The 17,957-nt window shown below is 30.4% G+C and overlaps 1 protein-coding gene across 6 annotated transcripts in view; it reads left to right on the top strand.

Moving 5' to 3' along the window:
- Positions 1-17,957, top strand: part of LOC145247409 (serine/threonine-protein phosphatase 1 regulatory subunit 10-like) — a 138,307-nt gene that overhangs the window by 8,115 nt on the left and 112,235 nt on the right. For 4 of the 6 annotated variants that reach the window (XM_080109116.1, XM_080109118.1, XM_080109117.1 and 1 more), the window contains exons 3-4: positions 5,408-5,456; positions 12,878-13,009. In XM_080109116.1, coding sequence (XP_079965242.1) covers positions 5,454-5,456; positions 12,878-13,009 — 135 coding nt within the window. In that variant the 5' untranslated portion in view covers positions 5,408-5,453. The remainder of the gene's footprint in view (positions 1-5,407; positions 5,457-12,877; positions 13,010-17,957) is intronic. The other 2 variants (XM_080109120.1, XM_080109121.1) reach the window with 1 other exon arrangement.

A 17,957-nucleotide genomic window follows, 5' to 3' on the forward strand; every position in this document is an offset into this window, starting at 1 on the left:
TGCACTACTGATGTCCCTACAATACCAAATTGTAGAGTTTATCATTTGTCCAAAGTGGATAAATTATCTGTGCTAAAAATTGTGTACAAAACAATTTAATCCTATGTACACAACAAAATTTGGTGCACAGCGTAGTTTAAAATTTGTATATTATCACTTTCTTCTAAATGAAAAAAAAGTTTTAGATTAATGAAAATAACTTTTTGAAAACTTGTAAAAAAAAATATAAATAAAGAATTTTTAAAGTGATGAAATTGAAAACATTTCTTATGGATAAAAAAAAAAAATATAAATGTTTAGTTCCAATTTACAAATATTCTAAGTTTTCACATGCATTTAAAACAAAAACAAAAAAAAAATCAAATTTTTGTTTTGTGAAAATAATGAAATTTTTTTTTTTTTTTTAAAGTTCAATCATAAATAATTTCTTTTAAATTAATGTTAAATGCCATCGACAAAAACTCTATAAAATGTTGATCCTAATGCATGAGTCAATGTTTATCACTTGTTAAAGACAATCTATCCGTACCATACAAAATGCAATATCTGCAAAATTATTTTCTTTTTAAATTAACAAAGACGATCTTATTGAATAGTTTAAGAAATTAGCACAATATGAACATTTGAGGAGTTTGGATGCATTAGGATGATTGTCTTTATCAATCTCACTGAATTACTGCATGTACATAGAAAAAAAAAGATAAACTTCACAGGGCTATATCTTTTAAAGTAGGCTAGAAACCCTCACAAAATTTTTTTGAGAACTTAAGCCGTTATAGTAGATGCTATCAAAAAAATATGATGAAAATTGAAGAGGACATATTTTCTCTAGACTGACCGTAAGCTACAATTGGTAAAAAATTGATGATTTGGGGGATTTGGGTGAGCAAAATTTTATTTTCTACCAGGTATGGGGTTAAAATAATTAAATATTCGGATTCTACAGTCCCTAAATGCTCTTCCTACCAAATTTCAGAAATATTGAATATGTGGAAGTATTTTGTTTCTTATTTTATAAAACACTGAAATTTCATGACATTTCGCGGCATAAATTTAGAAGCAAAATATGCAAATTTTATACCCCCCTAAAATCCGAACGGTAAGGTTTAGGACCAAATAATTTGGCAAATTTTCCTAACTCCTGAAGGAGAATATTTGTGCCAAATTTCAAGTAATTCAGTGTCGGTGGGTGCAGATTTCAACTTTTGCTGGTGTTTTGGCATGAATGACCCATCTTTTTATCAAGACTTTTTGTCTTTCCAATCTCAAGTTATTTGAAATCATTGTATGTTACATCTAATTCAGAAGGAAGTTCTCGAACAGTTGTGCATTGACTTTGATTGTTGTTAACATCCGATGGCGCAATTTCCTAAATCACCATTGTGCTGTGCGTTCAGTTGTGGTTCCTGGGCCAAACGTTTCATTGATATTGCGAGCTGTTTCAGCAGCTTTTTGGCATAGCTTGAATTGAAATAAGAAAATTGTGCAAATTTGCTTTTTTTCCATCTTGTATTCAACGTTCTGAAAAGGCATAATTGATTTAAAAAGATTATAATTTAAATGATTAGATAGATTGAAAAGCATTAAAAGTATTATAATGGACTTATTTTAAGATACATTATTTGAAATCAAAAATAAAAATTCTGCAAGCACTTTCTTCTCAATCTAATATATATATATATATATATATATATAATTATTTTTTTTTTTACTATAATAATTAAATACCTACAGACACTAGTGTTTCATCCTTTCGGGATTCTTCAGTGCAGGGTGTCACGATTAACACCAGCCGAACGATTCGAACCCCGCAACATGAGACATCTCTGGCTCGATTAGCGGAGACCGTATCCATTCGGCTACCATTAACCGTGTGAAATAGCGTTGAATTTTAAACATTTTAATTTAAATGTTCATTACGTCAGTCAGACAGTGATCTAATCGTTATACGATGATCTATGCATAAGAGCTAAATTGACCGACTTTTAATTCAACTGAAAGTGCTCAACGATAAGAAATGAATTTCTTAAAGGGGCCGTCATAATTATTTTTTTTACTATAATAATTAAATACCTACAGACACTAGTGTTTCATCCTTAACAGCCATTTCTCTGTTTCAGCTAATAAAATGATAAAATTTGTGTAGTAATTCTTTCCCTTGCCATAGGGAATTTTTGTGGCTCATTGGTTAAGTCACAAAACTAACAGCCACTGATTTTGATTTTGAATCTCACTAGTATCAGTCATGCTGATGAGCCATAAAATGGTGAAACATATTGGATAATTCTATTTTACTAAATATAGATGCTTCTGATATGGGCATATCACACTGGTGAAAGAGAACATTTCCCTTTAGCATTAGGTTATGCCTCTTCCTAAAATATTTCAATGTGTTCATTTGTCATCATAGAAGCAATAAAGAGAATAATATATTTCATGTATCTACATAAAATTTTATAAGGGTATGTAATATTTTATGAATCAATTTTCAGTATTTTCTTTATTACGGGTGTAGAGCTAGGTTGAAAATATGACGATTAAGCTACCCAGAATTTTTGCAATAGCCTGACGAATCTCTACAAGAATGAAATGTGGAAAATTCTGTGTAGCTTAATTGCCATATATATATATATTTTCAATACAGATTTTGGATATTGAGAAAGATAAATCCATGGAAAAGTTTACAGATAAGTTGTAAACACACACACACATTCATGGCTTCCATTTAGCCTTGAGAGACAATGGATATTTCCTATAAGGGTAGCTGCATGTGTTATTGTGGAACAAAAGCTGTGTACTCCAAACTCAGTTAATATTAACCAGACCCGACCCGACCCGACGTCACTTAGGTGATCTATGGAAACCTGTGTGTCAATATGATTGTCGTGTGTGTGTGTGTATATATATATATATATATATATATATATATGCCATTTTCTTTTTTTTTTTTTTTTTTTTTTTTGTCATCCAGTTTTGGTATTTAGTTTTCTTGGAGTATCCTGGACTGCAATGTGAGCAACATCAGTCCATGTCTCACGCTGGCTCTTCACTAGGTGTGTCAGAAACTAACCTTAGGAATGCGTGAAAAAATATTGAATAATTCGACCCCCTGTCTTTCCAAGCTTATAACTACTCAAAAAATGTAATTCAAACCCTAATTTTTTTTTCAATTAAAGGAGCAAGAACCAAGGTTTCATTAAAAAAAATGTTTAAAAAAAAAGGTTTTAAATTTGAATATATTATTGATCTTTTATCTTCAATTTGTGATATATAAAACTTATTTACTTTTTAATAGATATTTCAAAATGGGGGGGGGTGAATTTAAAAAAAAAAAAAAAGTTTGTCAAGAATATTATATTCGGTTTATTGGAAAGAGCATAAAATTTCACATTGACCCTGAAAATATCGTAGAAATTGAATCAGAAAAATTTTGATAGATTTTTAAAGTTTTAAAAATTGAAAAATATTTAACTCATAAAATTCAATTGATTTCATTACGTAAAAAATGTTTTTTAAAAAATATTTCTATTACTTTTTATAAAACTTTAATAGTTTATTTTGGAAGTATAATCGATAACGAAAATAAACAACCCACTTTTGAAAGAGAAATGAGTTTTTTATATTTTATTCACAGTTTCATGTTAGGGGTGTCAAATTCCCCCAAAATTCTGATACACGTTGGCTCTTCACACACTGTTCGTTACGCATGCAATTAGTTTGCTTCTTCCACATTCAAACCATGCCTTCCTTGGTTAGCCATGTTTTTGCGTCTGGGATATCCATATGCGTTATATGAAGTGGATGAGAGGTACCACTGTGTATATGCCCAAATCACCTGAGATGCCGAGTGTGTAAGATATTTGTAAGCTTTTTCTCTCTCCCTCAAATATATTGTATTATATAAGTTAAGAATATGGTATCGTCAGTTTCAAATCGACAAATTGTTCTAAACTTCTGTAATGCATGATATATAAATAAATATTATGCTTTTGTTTGAAATTTTAATAATTCAGTGCTTGGCTATTCTCCCCTCCCCCTTGATCTCATAGGGTCATTCACACATACATAAGTGACTTTGTGTGTGCAGAATGGGCTCTACCAAACTACTTCGTTAATTTTTGATATATGAGATTATCGGACCTGTGAAACAAATTTGATTTGTTTTTAGCTGGTAAAAATAGCTGCGAAGTGTTCAAAATTTGAACTTGTCAGGCATAAGTCAACTAAACGTGTATATTATATGCATGTGCAAATATACATTCATGTTTAACTGCATTGATTTGTCAAGTTTTATATGAATGAGTTGCCAGCTTAGATGGTATTGTATAACACTAGAGAGCTAATTGTTTTGGTTTTGATTCTAGCTGATGGCACCCAGGTCATATTCTTTTTTAACTTATGAAATCACTTATATCTTGGGTAATAATAATCAAAGAATTGGCTCTATAATAATGCATACAAAATCTACATGAATTTAAATGTATTTAAGCATATTTTATGACCAACCAATGCCAGGTGGTGAGCTGATAAATGTTGCAATTGTAAATTTATACAAAATAAATCCTTGCCTAACTTAGAGATTTGAACACAATTTTTGAAAGTTTTGAAAGTTATGTATTAAATTTTTTTCTTTTTTTCTTTGAAATTTTGACTTGCATAATGTAAAATTACATTTAAAGATAAAATTTTAAAAAAATATTTTCCATTTTAATTTCAAACCAAATTTATTTTCTTTTAATTTTTTAGTCTTATTCATTTCTTTTTGTCATATTAAAAAATAAATGTAGATGCATGAATTCTATTCCCCCCTTAAAAATTTGATTACTGAATCTAAAAAAAAAAATTCTTCCAAATAGGATTAAGCACCAAGTTTTCAAATTATAATGGTTTTGGAGCAGTTACCTATTCAAATTTTTAGCTGTAAGGCTCATTTTGCTATGTAAGTTTAAAATAAAATACCCACCTCCCTGAGTTATTATAAGGATTTCTTCACCGTCTTAAATTTTTATTAAAAGATTAAAAAAAAAACTTTCAAAACTTGTCTTGAATGGCAAACCCTAAAATTATGAAAACTTAAAATTAAATTTTTAGTGTGGGGTTTCACTTTATGTAAAATTAACACGCTTAAATTTCTGAAAAACAAAACTCATTTGTAAAATGGAATTTTATTTTTTATTGCTAAATGTTCAAAAATGAAAGGTGTGGTGCTGTTTAATTTGTGTAAAAAAAAAAGAAAAAAAAACTGACCTTAAACTAAAAATTGAGCAAGTAATTAAATTTTATCTGAAACTTTTTTGCTTGATTGCTATTCAGCAAATAAGACTTTTGAGGAAATTTCATACACATTTGTCAGTTCTTTTAATGATTTTGTTTTATAAGATATTGAATGACTTTTATTTTATTTCAGATATTAGGATGTTAATATTGAAAGAACTATTCTAGGGATTGCTGAAATGGTAAGATTTTAATAATTTTGTAGAAGAACCTCTTTCTCTCCCTCAATTTTGTTGCCAACTGTTTATGGCACTGATATTTCCTGATGTAATTGATTGACATTTGTAGTTTAGATCATCCTTAAATTGTGCTATGATGTACTGATTATGTTAATTGTAAAAGGTTAATATCTTAGTAAAAAATTCTCTGAATGTTGAAAGCAGAATTTAATTGTCATATTGACAAAAAACATTTATTTTTAATTTTTTTATAAACACTACTATGAATCTTATTTGGGTATTGGAATAAATTATTGGCCGTAAGCTATTGAGGGTTTTTTGTAAGCAGAATTTAATGTTTGCTGAAAAAAAAATCCCATAATTCGCATTCCAGAAGACTTTCTTATGTATTTGTTTCATAATTTTTAAGCACCAACTCTTAGTTTTTTAAATAAAAATTAAAAAAAAAAAAAAGAGGAAAAGTCAGAATTTCTACAATTTTCTCAAGGGAATAACACCTTATGATCCTATGTAACCCAAGATTAATACTCGGAAACTTGAAGGGTTGGTAAAGTTGTAAAAATTAACTTTGAACTGTGTAAAAAGCTGGGGATCAAAGACCACCCATCTGTACTTCAAATGCCCATCCTTATTTCAAATTTAAGGGTTTAAACTGTAAAAATAGCTTTATGAAAGTATATGTATTAATATAACTTGTATTATATTTATCAGGAATTTATTGCAGCATATTTCATCTATGGTTAAGTTCAAAAGGTCATAATTTTTTAAGAAAAAAAACTTCTGATCTTTTTTTGCACTGATTCACATATAACCTCTAGTTTTTTAATCTGCATCTGTTAACCATATTTGGTTATGTCAAATTTTGATTGAGCCAACGCCACAGACACCACTTTGATGATTTTCCTCAAATAGCTTAAGTGTTGTAGTGGCAAATCGATTCAACACACCAAATGTTTATAGCAGTCATTAGTTTATCTTTCCATATGGACACACTAGCAAAGATACCTGTGCTTCATGCGGGACTTTGTTGTATGCTCTGGTACCTGCTTTGCAGGCACTTAGCATGTTGTAAAAACAACTATTGCTTAAGGTAGCGAACCCCAACTTGGTGTGTACCATTTCTAGGTGGGAGAATTTATGAAGAGCTGCACCAAATACGACTTTTACCTTTGACCTTGAAAAATGGTGTGCACCATCCCTGGATTAGAGACCATCATCAGATTAAGTTTGGTGATGATCAGTCCGGTGGAGTGGTCTGTAGGAGAGTGGGTACCCACTATCTCTAAATGGGGACCATCATGCCAGGTTTGGTTATGATTGGTCCAGTAGTGGGCTGTAGGAGAGTTGTACACACAGATACACACACGAACACTGCTACTTTATATATATATATATATATATATATATATATATATATATATAGGTGTTTATCTCCCTCTTATGGTGGGAGAATTAAACACAAGGTCAGGAAAGTGGTATGTGAAAATCTTAGAGGAAGAGTACTTTGGCTGATTAAAAAAATGTCTATGCAGCTTCACCAGCATTCTGTAGCTGGAAGGGAGTGGACCTTCTCGAACTGCATAAGACCATGCCTCAAGTCGACAGAAGACGGTCACATCAGCAATAACATGGCTAAAATTCTGTTAGTCTCCTTTCTTTTTGAAATAGCCACCTCAGAACAGCTGAACAAGTTGTGTTGAGGTGACTTAAAACTCTGTTTAAGGTCTTATAAAGAATGAATTCTTTGTTCCGTCAGAAAGAAATGTATACAGGTGACTTTATTGCATGTAGCAATCTCTCGGTGACTAATATTAGATAACAGTTTGCTCACCTAATCTAGATTCACTTTGGGTGATCAAAATCTTCTGACTATACAAGCTATTATATTGTTATTCTTTATTTGCGTCCAATCCATATAATTAGTACTCGAATAATGAAGTTCATTTATTTTGAGGGTTTCTGCAGGTTGAAAGTTTTAGAAACTAAAAATTTCACCTTTTTTTTGTGTCTGTAAATAGCTAAAATTTTCAAATTAAAAGTAAAAAAAAAAATCTTGCTATTAGTTTTATGCATTCATAGTCAAAAGTTTCTGCAAAATTCTATGAAAAACTAAAGCAAATCAGAAGAATGACAGACCAACGAATGGACAAAATAATGGAGATTTTGAATGAACAAAAGTATTTTTCAAAATCTTTAAAATATTTGGCTTAGTTTTTCTCTTTTGTTTGAGGTATACTTTTGAATTTTTGATCACATTCTTACAAATTTGTCTAAGATGTTGAATTTCATAAAAATTGTCTAAAATCTCACCTGCTTAATGAGAATTATTTTTCAATTGATTAAAAAAATTTTACATGTAATGAAATCCTTGCATGCAGTACTCAAGTGTGTTGCAACTCCTCGAAGTGCATGTGTATAGAGGACGGGAGTGGCATTAAATTTTGTGAAACAGTGTTTGTGCTTTGACAGACAACGATCAATGCACACTGTTACATTCTTCAGTAATTCTCAGCATGAAAAACTGTTTCCAAAAATCATGAGATTTTATATTGTTTTTTTAATTTTGTAGACATGTTCACATATGGAGATCAAAATAATGTTCAGAGTTGTTGTTTTTGTTCATGTGGTGATTAATAATTTTGTGAATGCTTACCAAGTCACTTGCTAAACTTCTGTAAAATTGCCCACAGTATCAATTTTATTTATTTTTTACATAATGACTTGATTTATTTTTAAACATGCTATAACGATAAATTCTTTTTAAATAAAAGTAAAAATGCATTTTAAGTGTGAAAAAGTCAAGTAAAATCACTGATTACACTGACAATTTATTAATTGAAAAATTAAGCGAAAACAATTATTAATAACTAGCGGGGGTACCCGGCGTTGCCCGAGTGTTTGTTTCCGGGACGGGGGGGGGGGAGTTTTAAAAAATGTTATGGTAGGTAAGTAGGAAGGATCAACCCCAGAGTCATGAGTAAAAGTAGGAAAATAAAGTGTGAAAAAAAAAACAAAAAAAAAACATCTGCAACGTTAACAGTTCGGCCACCAAGAAAAGTCCATTCCAGTTGTTTAGGAAAAAAAAAAAACAAAAAAAAACGACTATGGTAGGTCGGCGCGAACGTGAAAATATAATGTGAATTGTCCAGCACGCTAACCACTACGCCACAGAGCACTGCAGCTTAGTTTAGTGATTTTAAATAACTTCACATGAAAGAACTACGAAGCCAAACCGGTGTTCTCTTAACTGTTCCTTGTGAACGATCCCCAAACGGTGTTAAGTGGTGGCAGGGGGAGGAGGAATTTATTAGAGAGAAAATATTTTACCACTTCCATTGATCTTAACCGATTTTGGCTGTGACTTCTCAGCAGAAAAAGTATAGAAATCTAAGATTATCGAGGAATTTGAGAAATAATAAGCCTATTACACACCTCAGATATTGTTCTGCCGTTTGTGCATATTATATTTGCATGAAATATCTTGATTTTTAATCCTATTAATGTCAAAATCAGACGGGGGGGGGAAATGAGTTCATTTTATTTATATAGAGATTAAATAGAATATGGTGAATGAGATGCAAATCCTCTCTGTTTTTGTTTTTTAAATGTTAGTCATCTGTATTTGTCCAAATTTTTAAAATTAGTTTTTTCTTAACGATCCTGGATTTCTTACACTGATGTTTATATGTTAATGCGTACAAGGAGAATATATTACGTTTGGAAATTTTGTGAGAATTATCAAAATCACATGAAAAGCCAAGTACGTCCAAGGATGGAATATTGTTGCTATATCTGGGCAGGAGCTGCTAAAAACAGCCTATCCTGCCTCGACAGAGTACAAAATAGACTTCGTGGCTTAGTGAGGGATGCCCTTTTCTCTACCCTGCAACTTCTCTCCCACAGAAGAGACGTTGTGAGCCTATCCTTGTTTTATCGTTATTTCCATGGCAGGTGCTCGTCTGAACTCCAATCTCTGGTCCCCCCCTCGCCAATCTTTCACGAAAAACACCCGTCTAGCTGAATCCACTGTGAAAAATTTCCCCCACTCTATATCTGTGCCTAAATCAAAACGTGGATTCCATGAACAAAGCTTCTTTCTTAGAACTGCATGCCTGTGGAACTCTGTTCCGTCTGCCTGCTTCCCACCGGACTACAACTTGGATGTCTTCAAGTCCAACGTTAACAAATTCCTAATGAACCGCCTCCTTAAGTAAACACTTCATCAAATCTTCACACTAACGTAATGTACTTGCAATAACCCTTATCCCTGAGTGGCTTCCGGGCCTTGATAAGTGGTGATCACTGTGTAAAAAAAAAAATATATATATTTTTACACTTATATATTTTTGTAAAAATATTGAATTCAATGATAACATCGTTAATTTGAGAAATTAATTTTTATTCAGGTTTTTTATTCATTAACACAGATTTTAGTGGCTTTTTCGTAATGTTCCTGAAATATTAAAAAAAAATTGTAATTAACATCTACGATGCTTTAATTTCATAAAAAAGCAATAATAAATTCATACTTTTTTTTTTAAATACTTAATACTAGTAAAGGTTTTTTTGTTTACACAAACTAATATTTTCACTAAAATAAAAAAAAATGATTATATTCTAAGATCGTTGAATTAATAAATACTGAAAATTTCATCAAAATTGGTTGATTTCCTGAATTTTGACTTTTTTTTTTTTTTTAGGGAAGGGAGGGGTCAAAATGTTTGTACATTTTGGAGATGGGCTATTCATTTTACACATACCTAATATTAACTTTGCTGCATTTCTTTGAACGTTTTTATTCATTTTTATTTGCAATCAATCTTCCGAGTAAGATGGAGTTTCCAGATGACGCTATGAATTCTAAGTGGTCACAAACTGTATACAATTTTGGTACTTGTACAGTTTAGTCAAGACATTAAAAAATGAAAATATCGAAAAAAAAAAAAAAAAAAAAAGTTTAAATTGTATGTATCTGTTATGGAACAAAGTTCTCCAAAAAAAAAAAATTTCACTTAATTTCATCAAGTAGTTTTTTTTTTTTTTTTTTTTTTTTTTTTTTTACAGCGAAAAAACAATTTATGATACTGAGCAAAATGTTCGATTTTTAGGAAGAAAAGCTAGTATTAAAATCTCCCTTTGGCAATTCTAAAATTCAAACCAAATTTTTTTTTTAAATCCAAGATGGCCGCCTTCAACGTGCTCTCATAAAAACGTGTTTTTCCGCTGTTAAAAACAAAAGTACTTGATGAAATTAAGTGAAATTCTTTTTTGGAGAACTTCATACTATAAACGGATACATACTATTTAAACTTTTTTTCGATATTTTCATTTTTTAATGTCTTGACTAAACTGTACAAGTACCACAATTTTAAATAAATGGCTAAAGAGTGGCTAACAAACGTTTTACTGAATTAAGGCATCCTTCAACATTTTTACACTTTTAGAGATGTGCTTTGTCTACTAATGACATTAATGTCCAACTAATGTTCACAGGATAATATTGGTATTGTGTAGAAAGTATTTGTATCCTGGATTTTTCCTCCCAAAATGCATGGTGATACTTTTGCCCGCAACTAATGTCAGTTGCCATTACTGCATTGTTTTCACGTCTGCTTGCAAGAAAGATTCATAGAACTTAGGATTTCTTCATCTTAAGGTACCACTTCATCATCATATTTGGTTTAATACTTGCATAAATTAGATGGCTTTTAGAAATTGACTTAAATGTACTTTCTTGACCTGGGATTCCTACTAATGTAATCTTTACATATAAATATAATTATGGAAAAAGAAAATTTCCAACAAATTTTGGGTTCTCTTGAAGCAGATGATTGCTAGTGTAAATGGTATTGTGATAACTGAAATGACTCTAAGACCAAAGATGACCAATGACACCCATTTTCCTCACACTTTCGGCTTTGTGCCTAATTTGTTTCAAAAGTAATTAAAAAATATTTTCTGCAACTAAATAATTAAAAGTATATTGTCTGTTCTGTTCTTGGTTGGTGAAGGAGGAGAAATCGTTCTGGACTTAAATTTTTATTTTTATTCAAGTTCATAGTGTCCCTTTTTAAAGAGCTAGATTTTCCCACATTAAAGTCTGATATTGTGTATTTAACTCAGCCCTTATGTGATAGGAAGTTCCAAACTAACCTATCTCTAACCAGGTCTTTATACCTCTTTCTTTCAAGTTCATCTTTATCACTTTCATCTTTTCCCTATAAACTGAACCTTCTACCTCAACTATTACACATTTATTAATCCAAATACTCCCATTCATTCTTTCAATGAAGTCTTTTTCATACACATTTCCCTCTGCTATTCAAATTTAAATTTGATGCAGCTTCAGTTGCAGTTTTGATAAATTGAAACAATTTTTCTCTAAAAATTCATGAAATTTGTGCCATTTGGTTTTAAGTATGCCTAATGCAATATATATGTATATCCCCCAAATCTAAAATGATTGAGTTCATTTAGTTTTTAAAGGGTCGACTACAAGGGCATTCAAGTTCAGTCATATTTTGAGTGCATTTTTAATGACAGTTCAAAGTTAACAGATGTCTTTATTTTTGGATAAAACTTGGCCACTTACAAGGATTAAATATTAGGGTTTTTTTTTTCTGTTTAATTACATTTTTATCTAGTCTATGATCAAAATGTATCTGTTCTGTTCTCAGTCTGAGGAGGAGAAATCATACCTAGAGACAATTTAAAATGTTTAATTTTGCTTGGAGTACCCTGTTTTTCAGATATCGATTTTAAAGTTGACCTTGTGTGAAATATGGTGGTGGGGTAAATAGGGTTTTTCTTGTGAAAATTTTTAACCATTTCTCGCATAAATATGCACATTAAACCAATCCATACAAGAATAATATCAAAGTTGTAAGATTAACTAATTTTCATAATGCTTTGTAAAAAGACATTAATTATGCTACTACAGTGAGATTACAACACAGATTTTAATTTAATACAATAGAAGCACAATCTATTTTTAATATAACAATCATGTGTATGTGATAGAAGTTGTACGATTAATTTGCATATTGCTTTGCAAAAGGTCATCCCAGTAATTCATTTTTATTTTCTAATTCAGTGATATTTTTTATTTTAATTTAACACACAGTTCTATTTTTTATTTTATTTTTTTGTGGATAATTATCCGCTTAAAGGCTTAACATCATCCTTTCCAGTTAATTTTACTTCTAGGGAACTGACTTGCAATCTAATTCGAAATTGTAAATTAAAACCAAGTCCCTCAACCAAAACAAAAGCATTCAGAAAATAGTGCTTAATTTTTATTTTTCTGTTGGCATTTAATCTTATCACTTTTATGTTTCTTGCATGGTATACTGTTAAATTGAGAATAGATTTAGACTGAATTTGACTTTTGTGAAGTCCATGCTTAAAAAGCTTATCCTATTCAGGAGGACGAGGAAGACAAAACCATTCGGGAAGGCAGCCACGCAGAAGCTGATGAGACTGCAGCTCTTTTCCAAATTCCTTGTCACTCTAATGGCAGTCAAATACTGCAAATCACTACTACTTCACAAGTCAAGGTATGTCAACATCGTTGTGTGTAATATTTTATTCACTTGTGTTGTGTGTGACAAACACTTTCTCTACAGAAGTCAAATTCCTTTTTTTTTTTCCCCTCTTTTTATTTTTATTTTTTTGCTTTGTATATCAATTAGGCACAAACTTTTTCACTTAAACAGGGATGTAAGTCTCTGATTTTTATCAGAATTCTGCTTAAATTTCTTGGGTGTGAGTTCTCTGCTTCTCAGTTGAAATCTGCTTTTTTGTTTCTTTTTTTTCCCCAAGAAAGCTAATTTTTGCCAAATTGCTATTATTGTTTTTGATCACTATTTGGTTGAATTTTTTGTTTTATCTTTTTTCACATTCTTTCTCTATCTTGTTTTGCCTTTCCTTTATTTTCCCTCTTCTAACAGTTCTCTTTGAAAACTGAAAATGCTAATTTTGGCATGAAGGCAACCACTTCAGAGGATTCATGAGTGAGTAGGGAGTTAGATGACTTATTTTATCAAAGAATGACTTTGTCACCTCTCCCTCCACATGTGCACCCCTAATTTTAACTTGGTTCAAATGATATAAAGTTTTTTTTGTGCATTGATCTCCACACACATAGGGTTGGGTAAGTTGGAGAATCCATTTTGATTTCATTTTTTTTTTTTTATGTCAATGTTATCTTTTTAGAATATTTTAAGCAGAATAAAATAGTTCACTTTCAGGTTTCATCTTGAGTTAGTTTTATAGAAACATGAATTCTTTTGGATTCCAGAAAAAACTTTATAATAATTCTATTATGGAAAGAACAGTTTTTTAGAAAGTTTGTTTGGCTGTGGCTATTCTAATATCAAACTTAGAATCTTTTTCTGTTCCTCAGCTGATAAAGTACTTTAACGTCCCATGTTTATAAAAACGTTTACAAAGAGAACAGAAACAGATTACTTTTGTATGTGTGGGCAACAGACAAACGGCGAGCATTCTGCTATACCTAGTTACATTGTGTGCATCTATCTAGTATTGGGGCTAACACCCTAGACATGTCTTTATTGCTTGAAGTCTTACTAACCAAAGGACGGAAAATTTCCTGTCCAGAAGTCACATGATTTTGACTTGTTTTGGGATCACCTCTAATCCCTATTCAAACATGACCCTTATGTAACAATCCTGTCATGTAGGAAGTCAAATTTTGAAATGAACTGAAAACCACTTATTAGACTGAACTAATAGTTTATAGTTATTGTGAGCTCCACCTATTGTTTGACTTGTACTCCTTTGTTTATTAGTCAAACACAATCATCACAGGGAAAAGACTTTCAGTGTTTGGCCTTGTTTCTTAACTAGAACAATGAATGCCATTCTGTTCTCTAACTCTCTTTCTATTCAACTACAAACCCAAATTCCTCCCTTATAAATTGGGCTCCTATCATAGTGCTACAGTGGTCATATGCGACTTATTAAACTTCTGTCAATTTTTTGGCTACAGACTTGAAACTTGATAATGATTCGAACCTATGGAGCAAATTTGATTTGTTTTTTAGCCAGTAAAAATAGCTGCTAAGGGGTCAAAATTGAAAAAAAAAAAAATGAAACTTGAAAAGTGCTCTTCTATGCATGCTACATTTATAGTTTATTTTTTAACTTTATATATATATATATAAAGTTAAAAAATAAACTATATATGTGGCAGAGGGTAACGAATAAGGTTGGAGATGTTTTGGTTTTGATTTTAGCAGATTGCACCGAAGTCATATATTAAAATTAAACTATTTTTCAAATGTTATGTAAATGTTGAATAAACTCATTTTTTTTTTTTAAATAATGATTCTGGAAAGTGAAATTTTGAAGATGTTTTTAAAAATGAGATAAATTTTATGTATTTGGATTATTCAGGCTACAGTTCTCATTTTTGATGTTATCACAATATTTCAGCCGATGTAATCTTTGACCTTCTTCAAATATGTGTTGCGAAACTTGAATTTTGAATGGAACCTTTTATTTACTTCCATATGACCAAACTGAAGATTGCTGATTCAGCACAATCTCTAATGACTTCATGTTTTTGACTCTTGAATTATAAGTGAAATTACTCTCTTGCTCGTTCTAACAAATAGTTTAAACTAAAATTCAACTATTTTCAAATGTCAAATTAAGTCATATTTTTTAAAATAACAATTTAGAAAAGCATGTAAGCTTTTTAAAAAGTGAAGTAGATTTTGTGTATTATTTGGATTACTGTTCTCATCTTGGATGTTGTTCTCGTGTTTCGGCTAATGTAACCTCTGACCTTCTTCAGGTGCATCTTGTTGAATTAGGGAAGCTGTATGGAATTTTGAACAGAACCCTTTATTTAATGATCAAGCGTAAACTGCTCTCGTTTTCTCAGTCATGACTGAGTAGAAGTCTTAAGTAATTCTTATATTCTTAGTATTGATCTTAGTGAGTATTGCTCTTACTGATTAATCTTCAGAAGATTTATTTAGTATTGATTATTACTTAGCATGTTACCTGTTGCACTGCAGGTTCATATGGATAGCTATTCTGTTGACGTGTCTGTCAGTATTTACGAATTAGATTTTATTGAAAATAGATATCACACTCCCAAAGTCAAAAATGAGATAGTGAAATTTCCTTCAATTTCAACTTCTATAATATCTCATTGTTTTGATTAGTTTGATAAAAGTTGGATGCAAACAAAATTTAATCTTTTCTATTTATAAATATACAATTCTTTCTCTTGTGTAGAGTTATTTTCCAGCCTACTTCAAGTTAGTTATTTTCAGTGATTTATTGTTCATATGAAAAAACAGGCATTTGTTAAATTTGGTGTGTATGATAGTTCCAATGCATATTAAGGTAAGGCCACTCATCAATTAAGGTTATTTTTGTCTAAAAAAATTTTAATAGACAAAACATACCTTGACTAATACAAAATTTTAAAGATTTTCTACACTTCTAAATCATCATGATGAAAATTGAATAGAATTAGTCTTACCTAAGTGTAACAGTTTTTAAGTTATGACCATTTAACTTTAAACTTTTTAATGTTATTGAAAAAATTTCTATACCATTTTGAAGTACATGGTCTTAAAATAACCATATGCATTTGTTAACTTAGGTCAAATAAAGCAAGTTGACACTGACCTTAGAACTTTGTCATTTCTCAAACAACATATATAGATATATATTAAAAATAATTTGCCTTATGTTAAAGATTTATGATAGGAAACCGTAGAACTTTGTCTACTGAATTGATTTTAATTAAAACAATGATTAATTTGGCCATCTGAAAATATGTCCAAAGTTTGATATCTCACTTTTAATATGGTTAAATTATATATTTTTTGAAAGTTCTTTTAAGGTTGAATAACATTTACATAAATACCATGGTTATAAAATCAACAAATTGTTTTTTGTTCTTAAATGATGATTCGAATAGATTTTTGAAATAGACTGATATTTTGGGGTTCTGTTTATTTTCCTATAACAAACAGATTGTATTATGAATAAAAGTGAGATAATGAAAATATTTAAAGTGATTTAAAGTCATGCTCATATTTTATCAGGCACTAATATAAAAAGAATTTGTAACATTTTATGCTCATGGTCAACATAATCCAGTTGATTTTTAGTTTATTAAATCCCTCAAAGTGACCATTTTTATTTTAACTTGTTATGTATATATACCAATTGTGATATTGTTGTCTTAACATGGAAGTTAAACTTCACACAAAAATGCAAATGTGTGACACAACAAATTTTAAAATAGAAAATGAAATTCTGGAGCAAACACACACCATTAATATATATATATATATATATATATATATATATATATATATATATATATATATACCAGATTGGTCAATGAAAAATTATTCCCAACAAGCATTTAGGTAAAAATGCACTTTCGTATAAATACTTGAATTCATTCAAGAAAGTATCGCTAACAAAAACAAATAAAAACATCTACGTAAAAGTGATACATTTAGTAGTCCGGCGAGTTTAGCACCGTGGTAGAGGTTTAGGCTTCTTATCACGAGGTGCCGCTTTCGAATCTCGCTAGATTCAGCCACTCTGATGAGTCGTGGACGACGAAACACGTGTCAGTGGATAATATTATTTTAAAAATAAATATATATATACATATATATATATATTCTCCTGTATAAGCTTCAAGGATACTTATTGACCTTTATATTGTCCAATAAGTCTCCTCTTATAGAATTGAGCTCACTCTTTTCCTCTACCGCATTAAGCTATATATATATATATATATATATATATATATATATATATATATATATACATATATATATTTATTAGTGGTGTGTGTGTAACAGTCTACCAAACTACTTTAACTTTTGGTTTACAGATTTGAAACTTAATATATAGAGGATTTGAACATGGAACAAATTCGATTTGGTTTTTACTTGGTAAAGCAATCAAAATTGAGCAAAATGGAATTTGGCAGTTCCACCTATGTGCAAATATGCATTTTTTATATTTACCTGTGTATATTTTGAAAGTTTTGATATCTATGTGTCCTTAGGTTATATGGTCCTGAATATTGCTGGAGAGCTACATGTTTTGGTTTTGATTCTAACTGATGGCAATCGAGGCATATTTTTTAAAAACTTTTGAAATCACTACAATATATTGAGTACAATATATATCGATAAAGAATTGTCTCTATAATAATATGAAATCTGCATAAATTAAACTATATTGAAACATTTTATAACCGGGCAATGCTGGGTGGTCTGCTAAGCTGAATGTCTGTGTGTGTCTGGTCACAAATAGGCTCCTATATGGTTGACTATTATAGAAAACTGATCACATAATGAAAGATGTATCGAGACACAGGAATGGGTATGTTTGATCTGGCATAATGATGATTCATTAAAATTGTGGGGTTTGCGTACGCGCTTGGTCCACAAAGTATGGAACTAAAAAAATTAATTAAAAAAAAAAAAATGT

The sequence above is a fragment of the Euprymna scolopes genome, chromosome 25, assembly GCF_053919585.1.
Source record: "Euprymna scolopes isolate OS-2025 chromosome 25, ASM5391958v1, whole genome shotgun sequence".
Lineage (NCBI taxonomy): Eukaryota > Metazoa > Mollusca > Cephalopoda > Sepiida > Sepiolidae > Euprymna > Euprymna scolopes.